Source organism: Babylonia areolata, chromosome 7, assembly GCF_041734735.1.
Source record: "Babylonia areolata isolate BAREFJ2019XMU chromosome 7, ASM4173473v1, whole genome shotgun sequence".
Lineage (NCBI taxonomy): Eukaryota > Metazoa > Mollusca > Gastropoda > Neogastropoda > Buccinidae > Babylonia > Babylonia areolata.
In genome coordinates, this window is record NC_134882.1 from 30,760,949 (window position 1) to 30,778,617 (window position 17,669).

At 44.5% G+C, this 17,669-nt stretch overlaps 1 protein-coding gene across 1 annotated transcript in view; it reads left to right on the forward strand.

The window, feature by feature from the left end:
• The window catches only part of LOC143283818 (uncharacterized), a 69,944-nt gene extending 58,138 nt beyond the window's left edge, over positions 1 to 11,806 (forward strand). The window contains exons 15-16 of the mRNA XM_076590192.1: positions 3,419 to 3,592; positions 11,560 to 11,806. Of these exons, the coding sequence (XP_076446307.1) occupies positions 3,419 to 3,592; positions 11,560 to 11,689 (304 nt within the window). The 3' untranslated portion in view covers positions 11,690 to 11,806. The remainder of the gene's footprint in view (positions 1 to 3,418; positions 3,593 to 11,559) is intronic.
• The last annotated feature ends 5,863 nt before the right edge of the window (positions 11,807 to 17,669 follow it).

Sequence of the window (17,669 nt, forward strand, 5' to 3'; positions counted from 1 at the left end):
TCTGGACGTTGGCTAGGATCTTTGTGAATGAGAAATCCTCTCTCTCTCTCTCTCTCTCTCTCTCTGTTTATCCAGATTGTACCCCTCCGAACCCCCCCCCCCCCCCTCCCAGACCGCACCAGAACCTACCCCCCAACACTACCCCCCTTCTCATGTGTTTGTATAATGGCCTGAGGCCGATGTACAATAAACCATTTGTCCTCTCTCTCTCTCTCTCTCTCTCTCTCTCTCTGTCTCTCTCTGAAAATGGTTACTTCTGTGAATGTAGACGGGTAAAACATCATACTTTCAAACTAGGGTCGATGCCATATCGACGCCTGCAGATTTTTCCGGTCCCCCAGGTTGACAGATTGCAGACCTGCTTGATCTTTGTGTGCTGTAACGGATTTTTTTTTTTTTTTTTTTTTTTTTTTTTTTTTTAATACGTAAATACGTGGGCCTGTGCTGTTTTCACCTGGCGCTCCACTCAAACCATAATGCAACACAAACGCGAATCGGGGGGGGGGGGGGGGGGGGGGCGGGGGGGGGGGGGTCTCTTTTTTTTCTGTTTTTTTTTTTAAGAACGAAAACTACTCCCATTTTCTTTTACTTTCTAACTTGGCTATTTTCGTTTAATAATATCAATAAATATATAATCGAAGCAAAGACTGACAGAAAATAAATGTTCGTTAGTTTCCGAACTCACTCAAAATAAACAAAAAGAAACTTCACACACTACAACAACGGCTGCCCACATCTTAGGCGCCGACACACCACCCACGGACACCATGGTACACAGGGCACCACACTGATGGGTGGTCCGCCCTTCCAGGTGGTCTTTTGCGTGGCCGCTCTCCCTCAGCTGGTAGTCTCTCCCCTGGGGCGGCAGTGGACCAGCGTCTCCCTTATCTCAGTCTGCCGCAATCAGATGATGCTGTTCCCAGCGGGGATGTTTCTGGCACTCCCGAAATTTGAGACAGTCCCAAGCGAGCGTGACGTAGTTCATGGATGACGTCAAATTCATGTGTTGCACAATATGTCACACTAGAAAACATCGGTTGGGAACCTTTTCTTCCCGCGTGAAAATTGTCCGCATTTTCCAATAGACAACACCAAAATTAACATGCACAAAAAGATACCATATTAAAAATTGTCACCGACAACACATGTAAAAAGCAATTCGTTACATGTGCATACACATGCGAAAGATCAAACACGCACGTTAAAGATCTCGTAATCCATGGTCATTGTTTGGTGAGTTATGGAAACATGTTCGAACACACCTAGCATACACATCCCATAAAACGTTGGGTGGCTGTCAAAATGGCGGGATAAACACGGTCTTAAATGTAAAAGCCCATTCGTGTCCAACGAATACTGAAATAAGATTATATTGCTTCGGGTTTACACTTCCAACATCACTGTTATATTGTTGCTTTGTGTGTGTGTGTGTGTGTGTGTGTGTGTGTTTAATTTTGTTTTCCTTCCTGTTGGTTTAAATCCAAATGTTGGTTTTCATGTCCACCAGCTATCTGTGTTGTTAGTTCCAAGATTCATATACAACTGGTTAATAGTGATGACATGAAAAATGACTGCCGTTTCATGATGCATTTTAATTCTGGAAGTAAAATTTGTTCATAACAGATGGAAAGTGTTACACTCTGTATTCAGAAGTCCAGAACTATGCGTGGTTTTGATGGGAGACCATCTGTGTGGATCGTGTGCATGACAGACGTCCAAAAACCTGTAGATCTGTGAACAGTGTGGGTGTCAAACTTTGCTTCTAAACTATGTACGTCACGGATGTATGATAATTCGCTGTGGACCCAATGGACCAGTATTATGTGCATGTGTAGTGTCAGGCGTAACACTTTATACCCAGCATTTGCACCTGAAAACGGAGTATGGGTGCCTATATGGCGGGGTAAAAAAAAACGGTCATACACGTAAAAGCCCGCACGTGAACATACGAGTGAGCGTGGGAGTTGCAGCCCCCGAACGAAGAAGAAGAAGAAGATACCTAGTATTTCTGGACTGTATGTGGTAAGAAAGCCAGTTGTTACACATTGCCTCAAACTATCTTTAACTGTGTGTAGTATGAATGCAGGGTGTTACACTTACCTCAAACAATCCAGAATTATTCAGCAGTATCATTGTGGTGCATTGAACGTTGCCTCAAGCAATCCAAATCTGTGTGGGTTAGGGACGTGACACTCCATGACGTGTGGTGTGTGGGTTAGGGACGTGACACTCCATGACGTGTGGTGTGGGGGTTAGGGGCGTGACACTCCATGACGTGTGGTGTGGGGGTTAGGGGCGTGAACACTCCATGACGTGTGGTGTGGGGGTTAGGGGCGTGACACTCCATGACGTGTGGTGTGGGGGTTAGGGATGTGAACACTCCATGACGTGTGGTGTGGGGGGTTAGGGGTGTGAACACTCCATGACGTGTGGTGTGGGGGTTAGGGGCGTGACACTCCATGACGTGTGGTGTGGGGGTTAGGGGCGTGACACTCCATGACGTGTGGTGTGGGGGTTAGGGGTGTGAACACTCCATGACGTGTGGTGTGTGGGTTAGGGGTGTGAACACTCCATGACGTGTGGTGTGGGGGTTAGGGGCGTGACACTCCATGACGTGTGGTGTGGGGGTTAGGGGCGTGACACTCCATGACGTGTGGTGTGGGGGTTAGGGGTGTGAACACTCCATGACGTGTGGTGTGGGGGTTAGGGGCGTGACACTCCATGACGTGTGGTGTGGGGGTTAGGGGCGTGACACTCTATGACCTGTGGTGTGGGGGTTAGGGGTGTGAACACTCCATGACGTGTGGTGTGGGGGTTAGGGACGCAACACTCCATGACGTGTGGTGTGTGGGTTAGGGACGTGACACTCCATGACGTGTGGTGTGGGGGTTAGGGGCGTGACACTCCATGACCTGTGGTGTGGGGGTTAGGGGCGTGACACTCTATGACCTGTGGTGTGGGGGTTAGGGGTGTGAACACTCCATGACGTGTGGTGTGGGGGTTAGGGACGCAACACTCCATGACGTGTGGTGTGTGGGTTAGGGACGTGACACTCCATGACGTGTGTTGTGGGGTTTAGGAATGTGATATTCCACTCGCAGCAGCACTCCCATGACGTGTGGTGTGGGGGTTAGGGACGTGACACTCCATGACGTGTGGTGTGGGGGTTAGGGAGGTAAACACTCCATGACATGTGGTGTGGGGGTTAGGAACGTGATACTCCACTCCCAGCAGCACACCCATGACGTATGGTGTGTGGGGTTTACGGACGTTACACACTCCATGACGTGGTGATGTGTAGGGGGATGGGGCGGGGCTGTGGGTGGGAGGGGGGGGGGCGTTGGGACCTGAAACACTCCACCCCCGGCCCAGCAGCCACTCCCCCAACACGCACGGTGATCTTCTATCCCCAACACAGGGAGCTGATCGCGGGCCAGCATCTCCACCGACGCAAGCTGACCAAGACGATCATGATGTCGCGGGAGCAGAGGGTGGACATGGAGGACACAGAGGTGGGAAGGGTCCGGTCTAAGCTGAAGAAGCTGATGGAGAACCAAGAGAAGTCCAAGATCAGACCCAAGTCCGGCATCAGGTCAGTTCATCTTAGTTCAGAGAGAGAGAGAGAGAGAGAGCAAACGAACGAACGAACGAATTATTTATTGTGGTCAGGCTCGTTTTGCCCATTCACAAGGAGGCAGAGTGGGGGAAGAGGTTGGAGTGATGGCCTAGAGGTAACGCGTCCGCCTAGGAAGCGAAAGAATCTTAGCGCGCTGGTTCGAATCACGGCTCAGCCGCCGATATTTTCTCCCCCTCCAATAGACCTTGAGTGGTGGTCTGGACGCTAGTCATTCAGATGAGACGATAAACCGAGGTCCCGTGTGCAGCATGCACTTAGCGCACGTAAAAGAACCCACGGCAACAAAAGGGTTGTTCCTGCACGCAGGAAAAAATACAAAAAAATGGGTGGCGCTGTAGTGTAGCGACGCGCTCTCCCTGGGGAGAGCAGCCCGAATTTCACACAGAGAAATCTGATGTGATAAAAAGAAATACAAATACAAATACATGTCAGGAACGTAACGAAATATGAGAACTGACGCGCTGTACACTTGATCAAAACATGGAATCCTCGTCATGCGATTAATTTTAAGTAGTATCATACAAAGTCTGTATAATCACAATCTTTGTTTTCAAATAGGTCGGCAAGTGAAAAGGAATCACAAAGCGAAACTAATCATGATATATCGAGATCAGGATTTCTAGCACTTTCGCAAGCGTTTGGATTTGTGTCTTTAAACGAATAGAGTAAACTGTCCATTTTCTTAGCCGACTCCTCAAGACCAGACATAATCTGTCGGCAGACATCTGGCGGAACATCAACATGCTTCTGTTCAGAAAGTTCACTGTCATGTTGAGAACTGTCCACATCTGGGTCAATGATATTCGTGTTTGGGGGCACAGAGAGAGAGAGAGAGAGAGAGAGAGAGAGAGAGAGAGAGAGAGAGAGAGAGAGAGAGAGATATATACTGTATTCACCACAGAATACTAAACAGGCAGAAGGGACATTCCTTCTTCGCGCGATCGGAAAACGCGTTCCGGTTGGCCAAGGCGTCCGCCATCTTTTTTACCCTGTAACTCGTGAGAGGCGGCGTCGCACACACACACACACGCCTTATGTCGGAGTCATTGGAAAGTCGCTTTCCAAGTTTCGTTTTACCACACACTGATTTTGAGTGTACCATCTGTTTCTTTCTTTCTATGTGCTTCTGACCAGATAAATTCGGCTGTGCACATACGTAACTGAATCAGAGTTCGCTAGATTGCGCCGATCGACTGATTGCGCGAAACACTAACAGGCGGAGTTTGCAAGGAAAGAGGAGGGGTGGGGATGGTGTCCGCGTTGTTTCTGCAGTTCATTACATTTACCCTATAACACCCGTAAAGAAGCTGAATATGACTGAGTCTATTCATCACTGGTCCAAAGTATTTTAGGCCTACTGGCAAACTCTAGCCTGTGATTACATTGTCAGTCACTTCAGATGACTCTGTGTGCATGTTTGTAACGCGAGTGAGATTGTGAGTCACTGAGTGTATGTATACGTGTTTGGATAACATTCCTCTTCAGCATTAAAAACATACAAGGACACATTTTTTCATTATAACAGCAAAACCCCTTATAGGCGGTCACTGTATGAGCAGTACCAGTGGGATGGTTCTCACATGGAGTTTTCCACCTCAAACGAGGAAGAAAAAGAAGAAGGCAATTCAGTGTTTCCAAGCGCTTTTGCTTCCTATATTTATTAATTCAAACTTCTTTTGAGAGGCCGCCTCTAATTTACAGCCACTACTTCCTGGCTAAAGGGGTGGCCGCCCAAGAGAGGATTTACTGTATATTATTGTATTAAAAATCATTGTATTAAAATAGTGTACTCATCAATCTGGCATCTTAAAAAAAAAAAAAGTATTTTTATTTACTCACACCGTGACAGTGCACTCATACATAAATCTCTCACCAACTCTTATGGAAAAATGTGGTGCACAAAAAAAGACAGATCCATACTGAAATACACACACACACACTCTCTCTCTCTCTCTCTCTCTCTCACTCACTCACTCACACCTGCTATGAAACGTTTCTTGAATGTTGACAGGCGAACACCTAACGACTTTATTTATGGTGAACTTGGGAGATACCCGATATATCTAAATTCTTATGTAAAATGTATTAATTACTGGCTAAAATTAACTAGAATGGATAGTTATAGGTTACCATACAAAGCTTACAGGTCGCTGTATAATTTAGACAATAATGGTAAGAAGACTTGGGCTACAGGTATTAGAAAATGTTGTGTTCCTATGGATTTGCCTATGTATGGGATAACCAGGGTGTTGAAAATGTAACAGGATTTATGAAATGTTTTAAACAAAGACTTGTTGACTGTAGATGGCAGAGCTGTCATGATCACGAACAGAACAGCAATAGATTTGCTGAATATTGGATGTTTAAAGTGACAAATAGTGTGGAACCATATATTGAAATTGCAATGAATAGATATGTTAAATGTGCTCTGACTAAATTAAGAGTTGGCGTAACAGACATTGCCTGCCATAGATTTAGATTTAGCGATAGAAGAGTAGATAAAGTGTCGTTTATGTCATGATTCAGAAGAAGATGAAATTCATTTTATGTTTTGCTGTCCTGTCTTTCACGGCTTAAGGATAAAATACATTCAACCTAAGTTTTATAATAGCCCATGTCGCTTTAGATTTAATTTGCTTATGTCAATAGAAATGAAACTGTTTTGCGTAATGTTGCGTTCTACATTTACTATGCCTTGAAACGATTACGTACGGCTGTAACTTAAATCATAGTATCAATTTGAATTTTCATGACAATAATTATGTTAAGATCAAATACTAGACACTGTGTTATTGTAATTTTGGTTGTTTGTTTTGTATATGATTTCCCCTTCAATTAGGGGCTTAGGCCTAAATTTGAATAAACATTTCGCATTCGCATTCGCATTCTCTCACACACACACACACACACACATTATTTTGTTCCAGTGTTTTCCGCAGAGCAGCAGACTCTTTACTCCGGCTAGTATAAACAATGACCAGAATCAGCCAGAATTGCTTGTTTTCTACGACTCAATTTCTGTCTGTACTTTCAGACACTTTGAAAGCCACCCCCCACCCCCCTTCTCCGCACCATCAGCGGTTTCCTCACAGGCGATACATTTCTCCCGAAGCAACGCAGATGTCTTATCACAGGAAAATATAAACATCAACGTAGGCTGAGTCTGCGAAGCTTGGCCTCCCATGGAGTATGCCCAAACTGAAAGGAAAAAGATATGAACTTACCGTTCTCTTTCCGTCTCTGGGTTGGGAAAATTAAACATCCGCACAGTTCTGCCCGTCCTTTCATCGATGCTGGTTTTGCTGTTATTACTGCAGTTAATTACACAGCAGTACTTCGCACCACGTGTTGATACTGTTGAAATAGCCGCCATCGCAAATCGTGTACAGGGTTAACAAAATGGCGGCCCGAGTATGTACGGAAACTAACGGAACATACCGAAGGCGCGTATGTCCGTTCTGCCTATTTAGTATTCTGTGGTATTCACTATGTTGACAACTCTTCTGCAGTAACATTGCTATTGACGTCAAAACGTAGATGATGCCGTACTTTATAGACAATACGTCACAGACAAGCCGTGCTCTCTTGACGAAGCCCTTATGGGCGAAAGTTTGAGAGTAGGAAAAAGGAGGACAATTCTTTTCTATAGGGTTTATTTACCATTTGTTGTTGTTCTCTTTCGAGAATCTACCCGTGTGGCATGATTTTTCAATGGGGATGGTTTGTTTTGTCCATATCCTGTTGAGCCGGTGTGTACGTTTTATACCTTGTGTTGTTGTTGTTGTTGTCAAAATCCTGTTCAGCCACTGTACACGTTTTATGCCTTGTTGTTGTGTTTGTCCTTATCCGAGTGTTGGACAGACCATCGCCTTGTAGTCTCGAAGCTGAATATTCGAATCCAGCCCAAGAGACGCCCCCAAGGCCAGAAGGCTCCAAAACGGCTCAACATCGCTAAGCTGAATAACATCACCATCAAACAGTCCTTTGTGGAGCTGCTGGAAGATCGTCTGGAATCTGCCTCTCTGGACAACCAGAATGTGGAGTCTGACTGGAGGACCCTGCGTGAGCTGATTTATAGTACAGCTTCAGAGACCCTGGGACCCATGACCAGAAAGCACAAAGACTGGTTTGATGAAAACTGTGATGAAATCAAGCAGCTTCTGGATGAGAAACGCCGTCTGCATCAAGCCTACCTGAGCAACCCAAAGTCCACATCAAAAAAGGATGCGTACGATGCCCTCCGCAGGACTGTTCAGCAAAAGTTACGCCAGATGCAGGATAAGTGGCTGAGTGACAAAGCTGATGAGATCCAGGGATATGCTGACAGGCACGATATGAAGAGGTTCTATGATGCCTTAAAAGAAGTCTACGGCCCCACATCCTCAGGATCATCCCCCCTCCTCAGTGCAGATGGGAATACCTTGATCACCGAGAAGGAGAAAATTCTCGAACGCTGGGCTGAGCACTTCAACAGTGTCTTAAATCGCCCTTCCTCCATAAATGATGAAGCCATAGACCGTCTCCCACAAGTCCCCATCAACGAAGCACTGGACGATCCGCCAACACTTCTTGAGACCCAGAAAGCAATCCGTCTGCTATCCAGTGGCAAAGCACCTGGCTCAGACTCCATACCAGCAGAGGTCTACAAGGATGGAGGCACTGTGCTGACTGAGAAGCTCCATCAGCTGTACTCACTCATGTGGAAAGAAGAGACGATCCCCCAGGATTTCAAAGATGCATCTATCATTCACTTGTACAAGCGAAAGGGGAACCGGCAAGCCTGTGATAACCATCGGGACATTTCCTTGCTCTCCATCACAGGCAAGATACTTGCCAGGATCCTACTAAACCGCCTCACAGCACACCTTGACCAAGGTCATTTGCCTGAGAGCCAATGTGGATTCCGGAAAGAGCGCGGAACCACCGACATGGTGTTTGCTGCAAGGCAGCTGCAAGAGAAATGTCAGGAGCAAAATGCTGATCTGTTCTCCACCTATGTCGACCTCACTAAGGCCTTCGACACCGTGAGTAGAGAGGGACTGTGGAAGATCATGGCCAAGTACGGATGCCCTCGGAAATTTATTTCCTTGGTCAGCCAATTCCATGAAGGCATGCAAGCTCGAGTCCAGGACAATGGCGAAACATCTGCTCCTTTTGCTGTCACAAATGGTGTCAAGCAAGGCTGCGTCCTGGCTCCAACGCTGTTCAGCCTCATGTTCTCTGCAATGCTTACTGATGCCTTCAGAGATGGCGATGTTGGAATCGGCCTAAAGTACCGAACAGATGGCAAGTTGTTTGACCTCAGAAGGCTTCAAGCAAAAACGAAGGTCATGACAGACATCATCAGAGACTTTTTGTTTGCTGATGATTGTGCCCTCAACGCTGGATCTGAAGCTGACATGCAACTCAGCGTCGACAAGTTTGTCACTGCCAGCAGGAACTTCGGCCTTACCATCAGCACGAGGAAAACTGAAGTTCTCCATCAGCCAGCCCCAGGGAAACCCTACGTTGAGCCCAACATCACAGTCAACGGTCAGATACTCAGTGCGGTGGAGCGGTTCACATACCTTGGCAGCACACTGTCACGAAATGCGACCATCGACGATGAAGTGAACGTCAGGATTGCAAGAGCAAGCGCAACTTTTGGCAGACTCAGTGCAAATGTCTGGAACAGAAGAGGCATTAGTCTTGAGACCAAGCTAAAAGTCTAGAGAGCAGTAGTTCTCCCCACACTACTGTACGCCTGCGAAACTTGGATAGTGTACCAACGACATGCCAAGAAGCTGAACCACTTCCACACAACATGCCTCAGGAAGCTACTGAACATCAAGTGGCAAGACAGAACCCCAGACACAGAGGTGCTCGCAAAAGCCACCCTTCCCAGCATCTTCACCATCCTGATGCAGTCCCAGCTTCGCTGGGCTGGACACGTGGCGCGCATGCCAGACCATCGGCTGCCCAAAAGGCTCTTCTATGGCGAGCTGCAACAAGGGAAGAGATCACACGGAGGTCAGAAGAAGCGCTTCAGAGATACTCTGAAAGTCTCTCTTAAAGCGTTTGATATCAACCCTGACTCCTGGGAGGAATCTGCAGTGGACCGTGACAAATGGCGCGCTGCTGTGCACAAAGGCGCCAAGTTGTGCAAGGCCAACAGGACTGCAGCAGCTGTTCAGAAGAGGCAGGCCAGAAAGTCACGGGCAAACAAGCTCCCTGACAATGATATGCCTGTCTTTGTCTGCCCCAACTGTCAGCGAACATTTCGTGCGCAGATTGGACTATTCAGCCATCTGCGCATTCACAGATAGATTCATGAGCATCCTCCCCCCCCCCCCCCCTCACCCCACCACCACCCTCCCCCCATCCCCCAGCTGGATGACAACGATGGTCATCATCGATCTCGATGGACACACCACCATCCTGTTCAGCCGATGTGTTTGTTTTATACCTTGTTGTGTTTGTCCTTATCCTGTTGAGCCGGTGTGTTTGTTTTATACCTTGTGGTGTTGTTTTTGTCCTTATCCTGTTCAGCCGGTGTGTACGTTTTATGCCTTGTGTTGTTGTTGTTGCTGTTGTTGTCCTTAACCTGTTCTTACGTTTATGCCTTGAGTTGTTTTTGTTGTATTTTTGCTTTTTGACTCACTTGTGTAAACAAAGTGAGTCTATGTTTTAACCCGGTGTTCGGTTGTCTGTGTGTGTGTCCGTGTGTCTGTGTGTCCGTGGTAAACTTTAACATTGACATTTTCTCTGCAAATACTTTGTCAGTTGACACCAAATTTGGCATAAAAATAGGAAAAATTCAGTTTTTTCCAGTCATCTTGTTTAAAACAATATTGCACCTCTGGGATGGGCACAAAAAAATTTAAAAAAGAAGCCTAATTATATGCAAACTGCATTTACTGTTATATTTATATTTTTTGTATTCTCTAAACTTGGCACTTTGACCTCTTATTCTGACACAACAACAAGAGGAGTCATTATTATCATTTTTTGTTCAAACAGGAACTTCTTTTGCTAAGCATGGAATTTTTATTTATTTTGCAAACGTTTTGGTGTAGATAGTAAGAAAGGGAAATTACTCTGTAATTAATGCTAGGGGACTTAATTTATCACAAGTGAGTCTTGAAGGCCTTGCCTCTCTTGTTTCTTCTTCTTCTGTTGTTTTTTGTCCATATCTTGTTAAGCCAGTATGTACGCTTTCAGCCTGCTGTTGTTGTTCTTGTTGTTGCTGTCCTTATTCTGTTCAGACAATGTGTACATTTTATGCCTTGTATTGTTGTTGTTGCTGCCGTTGTTGTCCTTATCCCTGTTTCGACGATGTGTACTTTTATGTCTTGTGTTGTTATTGTCAATATATCCTGTTCAGCCACTGTATATGTTTTATGCCTTTTGCTGTTGTTTTCTAATCTCCTGTTCACCCAATATATACGTTTTATGCCTTGTCTTGTTGTTGTTGTTTGTATTGTATTGTATGGCACTGCACTGTATTACTCTTTTTGTCACAACAGATATCTCTGTGTGAAATTCGGGCTGCTCTCCCAAGGGAGAGCGCGTCGCTGCACTAAGAGCGCCACCCTTTTTTTTCTGCCTGCAATTTTTTTTCCCCCTATCGAAGTGAACTTTTCTACAGAATTTTGCCTGGGACAACCCTTTCATTGCCGTGGGTACTTTAACGTGCGCTAAATGCATGCTGCATACGGGACCTCGGTTTTTCGATCGTCTCATCCGAATGACTAGCGTCCAGACCACCACTCAAGGTATAGTGGAGGGGGAAGAAAATACTGGCGACTGCCGGTGTGATTCGAACCAGTGCGCTCAGATTCTCTTGCTTCCCAGGCTGACGCGTTAATTAGTTTTATGCCTTCTCTTGTTTTTGTTGTTGTTTTTTGTCCATATCCTGTTCAGCGGGTGTTTACGTTTTTCAGCCTGCTACAGGGAAAATCCAGCACGGTGATGGAGCCGTCAGAGAAGCCGGCTCCTACAGAGGAGGGTTCCAAGCCCGCCATGCCCGCCCTCTCCCTTAAGAAGGGGGCGCTGCTTAAAGGACTGGTGTGAGCAAGGCCACAGCGACGACGACACCATGGTCAGCCTAATGGTCATTGGTGAACCGTTGTTGACCAGCCACCGTAATCATCAATGGACTTCAGCAACAAGAGAAACCTCACGGGTGTTTTTGTTTCTTTTTTTTCTTCTTTTTTTTTCTGTTGGTTTGTTGTTTTTTGGGGGGCGGGGAGGGTAACAGAATTTCGTCATCTCTAACAAGGATTTTGTCTCGTCATTATCAGAATTACGTCATGCCAGTTGTGCGTCAACTTTGAAACACTCAGGACAAGAATGACGTCTGTGCATTCGTTTGTACGGCGTCAACGATGTGTATTTGTGTGTGTTCATTCTTTAATTAATTTGGCGTCTCTTCATTGTAAATATCAGACGAGTGTATGTGGGCCAGCGTGAGAGTGTGTGTGTGTGTGTGTGCGCGCGCGCGCGTGTGTGTGTATGTGTGTGTATCTGACACTTATTTTCATCGTGTAATTTTTATCTGACTGATCTCATTTTCTAACGTCTCTGTCGTTTGACTTTATCTAATATGATACAGCTGACAATGAGATGGACAGTGTAAAAAAAAATGTGATAAGAGGCAGTTGTGATTCCTTTAGTACAACACTATCACCGAAAACGCCGGAGGTGGGCGGGGTAGGGTGTGTGTGTGTGTGTGTGTGAATCATATATTTACACGTGTGGATTTTTTTTTTTTCTGACTGCCTGATCTCATTTTCTGCACTCCCTGTCGTTTGACTTTGATCAGCACTTATTTGATATAATACATATGACAGTTAAGGACAGCAACGGTGTGAATAATATTGAGGCAAAGCCTTGATTAATGGCTCACTTGTGGTTTCTACTGTTCACCAAAACCGAAATGCCTGGAGTGAGTGGAGGTAACGAGTTAGGGGTGGGGGAACGAAAGGGAGGAGGAGTTACCGGTACTTGCATGCATCGATCCAATTCATATGTTTGCTCATCATTAGAAACGAATGTTTGTTGACCGTGGTGGAAACGGTGCAGTGTCATCTGAAGCTGCCTTTTTCGATCTGCAATTCATTGTATTACGGTCATGGCATAGAAGATGTCAAAGTTTCAGTTTTTACCTTTCTTCACGGCTGTTTGTCGGAATCTCTGAAAACGAGCGCTAATCTTCAGAAAATATGAATGTTTCTCTCCAGATGATTTCGGAACTTGGCCTCTGCTCCATTTACAAACCGGAAAACTCTTCAAACGTGCATGCGTAGTATAGTACGTGCGAGTTCCCGTTCAACTGCGACAAATTCTGGACAGTAAGTAAAGGCAAAACGACTTTTTTTTTTCTTTCTTTCTTTTTTATTGATTGTTCGTGGACACTATATGCTGCACGAAGTGATGCGGCCTTTGCACAAAATCATGCTCTGAATAATTTGGCCGTTTTCAGTAAAGTACGTTCTCGTGAACTATCGATGCGATCTGTATGTTGATGAAGATAAAGCATAAAGGGAAGTTAGCGAGTCGGCCAACGCTACTTTTACTGACGAAACGACCACTTGGGGGAATTTAGTTTGTGTAAGACTTAACACTGAGTACAAAATAAAAAGACACTAGCTAGCCTTCCTATGTTTTCAGTCATATCTTAAAAATCTGATGTTTAAGACGAGTGAGATCCGTTCTAAAACATACGTATTTCCCATTGTGTAAATCTTAGACTAATGTCACACTGCTTGGCAGAATTTTGGTGCTGCTGACAGATGAATACGTCGATATAACTTCCTTACTAAGCAGAAGAAGTTACTATTTCACCTGAAACGACAAAATGACTGCTACTCATCAGTCTGTCAATACTCGTATGTCAGATAAAAGTGTTCAGGTTTTTGTGTGCGAAAACGGACACACACACACACACACACACACACACACACACACACACACACACACACACACACACGGGCACACACGTATACAAACACACACACACACACACACACACACACACACACACACACACACACGGATATACGAAACACAGAGTTGTTCCATAATAATTTTACGTTCAGCCCAAACACACATGTGAGCCAAAAATGACTCGTTTAAACACTGTCGTTCGAAACGTCCTGATTGTCAGTGCAGCTGAACTTAATGATCCATTACGTATGGATATAGCAGGGATTAATTGGATGTATAGTGTACATGAATGTGTTTGTGTGTGAGAGAAAAAGACAGAGAGCACTGACTGAACACTGAAATGTTTAGTGTCATTAGCTGTACAGCTCTAGTGATATGAGGGGTACAAATAAAAAAAATCTTGGTTGAAACAATAAGACAAAATGAAACAGAAAAGGAAAAGAAAAACAGATTTGGAGTCAGATGAACTTATATGAGATTAGAGACACTTTGACACCCTACTGTCATTAGAGGGACAGAGAGAGTAGTAGTAGTAGTAGTAGTAGTATTCTAGATGTTCAACCATGTGACTCTTCCCGGGAAGAGCGCGTCGCTACACTGAGAGCGCCACCCTTTTTTTTTTTTTTTTTTTTTAGTTGTTGTTTTTTCTTTCTGCGTCCACTTTTATTTGTTTTTCCTATCGATGTGGATTTTTCTACAGAATTTTGCCAGGGACGACCCTTTTGTTGCCGTGGGTTCTTTTACGTGCGCTAAGTGCATGCTGCACACGGGACCTCGGTTTATCGTCTCATCCGAATGACTAGCGGCCAGACCACCACTCAAGGTCTAGTGGAGGGGGGAGAAAATACCGGCGACTGAGCCGTGATTCGAACCAGCGTTTTCAGATTCTCTCGCTTTCTAGGCGGACGCGTTACCTCTAGGCCATCACTCCATAAATTATAAGCAGTCAAAGAACATGAGCTGCAGCGTTTTGGTCAATGTCTTCATGTCAGTGTGTTGTTTGCCTTGTGACATAGTAAATGGTGTGTGGGTTCAATGTTTAGTGTGATCTCATGCCGATACCGATACCGATACCTCTCTGACATCTTTCAGATCTGTGTACCCTTCCGCTCTCGTAATTCGCTTTACTGCCGATGATAGAACGTTCCGCGTCCCAAAATACAAAAGAGAACAGCACGGTGGTCGAGCCTTTTCATCATCTGCTGTTCAAATATGGAACTCTTTGCCTCACCACGTCCGTCACAGCCCCTCACTGCCTTCCTTTAAATCTAACCTCAAGACTTTTCTCTTCCAGCAGCATTTCCTCTCGACCCTCTCTCATACACGAAAGTAGTTAGTTGATTGTGTAGGTATATTTGTAACGCTGTATTGTGTGTGCGTCGAATGTATGGATGCTTGTTTGTATTGTACGTACGAATTTGTATGCGCATATATATATTTTTTGTGCATGGTTGTGAGTTGAGGACTGAGTGTGTTTCGTATGCGTGTCTGTGTGGATTGTAAAGCGCTTTGTGCAATGAAGAAAGTGCTGATAAATGTCCAGTTATTATTATTATTATTATTATCTTTGTGCCACAGCATGCATACACTCTACCTGCCTCACTGGCGACTGGCGAATATGATGAAGGAAAGAATTGACGTATATTATTATTTACGTCACTAGATGACGAGTTGTTTTGTTTTCTAAATAAATGTGTGTGTGTGTTGTGGAAAGGTTGAAATATTTGTAGAGTAGTACAATGAGTACATGCGTGTGTGTGACAGTTTTAACTGTAGTGATTTTATGTGTGTACGTCTCTCTCTCTCTCTCTCTCTCTCTCTCTCTCTCTCTCTCTCTCCGTCACACACATAAACACACACACGCACGCACCCATACACACACTAATACACACACTAACATACACACACACAGTGTTTGAGGGAATATAACGCATGTGATGGAAGTATTTTGTTGGTGATAAAGCAAGTGAAGCACACATCTGAATCATTTTCAGAAAGCAATTGACACAAACGAACAACACACACACACACACACACGAATGATCTGTTACCACAAATCCACACACGGGACAATTAAGTGAGAAAGGCTCAGATTCAAGGCCAACACAACACGAAAACAAGATAGGTATACATAATACCGGTCGTTCTTTATTCATCCTCTGTGTAGGCTATACACAAGGTTCGTCACTCATACCACACAGACCACACACTGTCAGTTCCCATACAACAGACCCCCCGCACGCTCCCCCCCCCCCCCCCCCCCCCCCCCGACCCCCTACCTCCCCCCCCGCCCCCCCCCCCACACACACACACCCGCCACCCTTCCCGCACCGCCCGTTCGCCCCTCCGATGCATCTGCTCCCCACCCTCTCCCCCACCCCCACTCCCACCACAGCTGCTGGGCTGATGCGCCTCTGTCTATGTTTCTCTCTTTCTCACTGTATTTCTGTCTCTCTTTCTCTCTGTTTATCTCTCCCCGCCTCTCTCTCTGTCTGTCTCTCTGTCTCTGTCTGTCTCTCTCTATCTGTTCATATATACCTGTCTCTCTTTCTGCCTCAATGTCTGTCTCTGTCTGTCTATTTTTCTCTTTCTGCCTCTTTCCATTATTGTCCCATCTCACTGTCTGTCTGTCTGTCTGTCTGTCTCACTGTCTCTGTGTGTGTGTCTCCCCTTGTCTTTTTTTTTTTTTTTTTTTATCTTTCTGCATCTTTCTGTTGCTGCCCCATCTCTCTCTCTCTCTCTCTCTCTCTCTCTCTCTCTCTTGTTGGCGTTTTGTCTCCATTTCACTTAATGATCCCAGATACAGTAAGCCCTGGGCGCTTACAAATGGAACACATATGTAAACATCAAAGGGAAAACTATACACAAGATTCCAAACATTAAATTACGAATTATTCATCCACCCGCACACACACACACACACACACACACACACACACACACACACACAATCATAAATAGTACGCGATCAAAAATACAACCAACAAATTCTGAAACTATCAAAACTCACTCACTCACTAACAGTCATCGATGGAAGCGGAAAGGGTTTCTGATAACGCTTTGAACATGCCTCCCCCGACGAGCGAGCGCTTTGAAAATGGAAAGGGCGTGTTGTATGTATACGTATACTGAGCAGATCCTGTGGACGTTCTTAAACATTTCTAGAACACACACACACACACACACACACACACACACACACACACATATATATATATATATATATATATATATATGTATGTATAATTAGAGAGAGATGGGGGGTGTCTGAAAATCCTGCATGATAGCTTCAGTATGATGCTTGGAGCGTCTGCTATAAATAAAAAAAAATTAAAAATAATAAATAATAATAATATATTTTTTTAAAGTATAATAATAATAAAAAAAATTTTAAACTTCATTCCCACATAATATGTGGAATTTTTGTAAGGAAGAAAGAGATACAATTCTGCATTATTTATCGGAATGTAACCATGTACAACATTTTTGGAAGGAGTTTGTGAGATATTTAAAAGAAAAGTGTTTACATTGTGATAGACTTAACCTGAACGACACACTGGTGCTTTTTGGACATAACAAAATGAAAACTGATGAATGTTTCTCATATATCTTATTGATAGCTAAATTCTATGTATACAAATGTAGAATCAACAAAGTAAAACCAACATTACAAATGTTCAAAAAAAGACCTCAAACAGGCATATGAAGTAGACAAGTATGCCTTTAACATAACTATGGAATATAACAAGTTTGTGGAAAAATGGGCACTTTATAACTGTTTGATACAAGATTAAGCTATACAATGCTACCTTGGAACTTTGACATTGAACATTTTTTGTTTTGCTGTTATAGATTTGTCAGTACTTAGAACTTAATTATATGCTTACACTATACTTTCTAATGCACAAAACATATAAATTCTGTATCTGTAAACCTTTGTCTGAATAAAAAATGTTGAAAAAAAACAACAAAAAACTTCATTCCCTTCACTACTTCTTGGACCAGCAACTTATATGCCTGTCTTAGTACGTGGGAGGCAATGCATTTTGGATCAGAATGTGCAGCGTTAGAGTAACCTTCTCTTGGTAGCTAGCTCGGAGCCCCC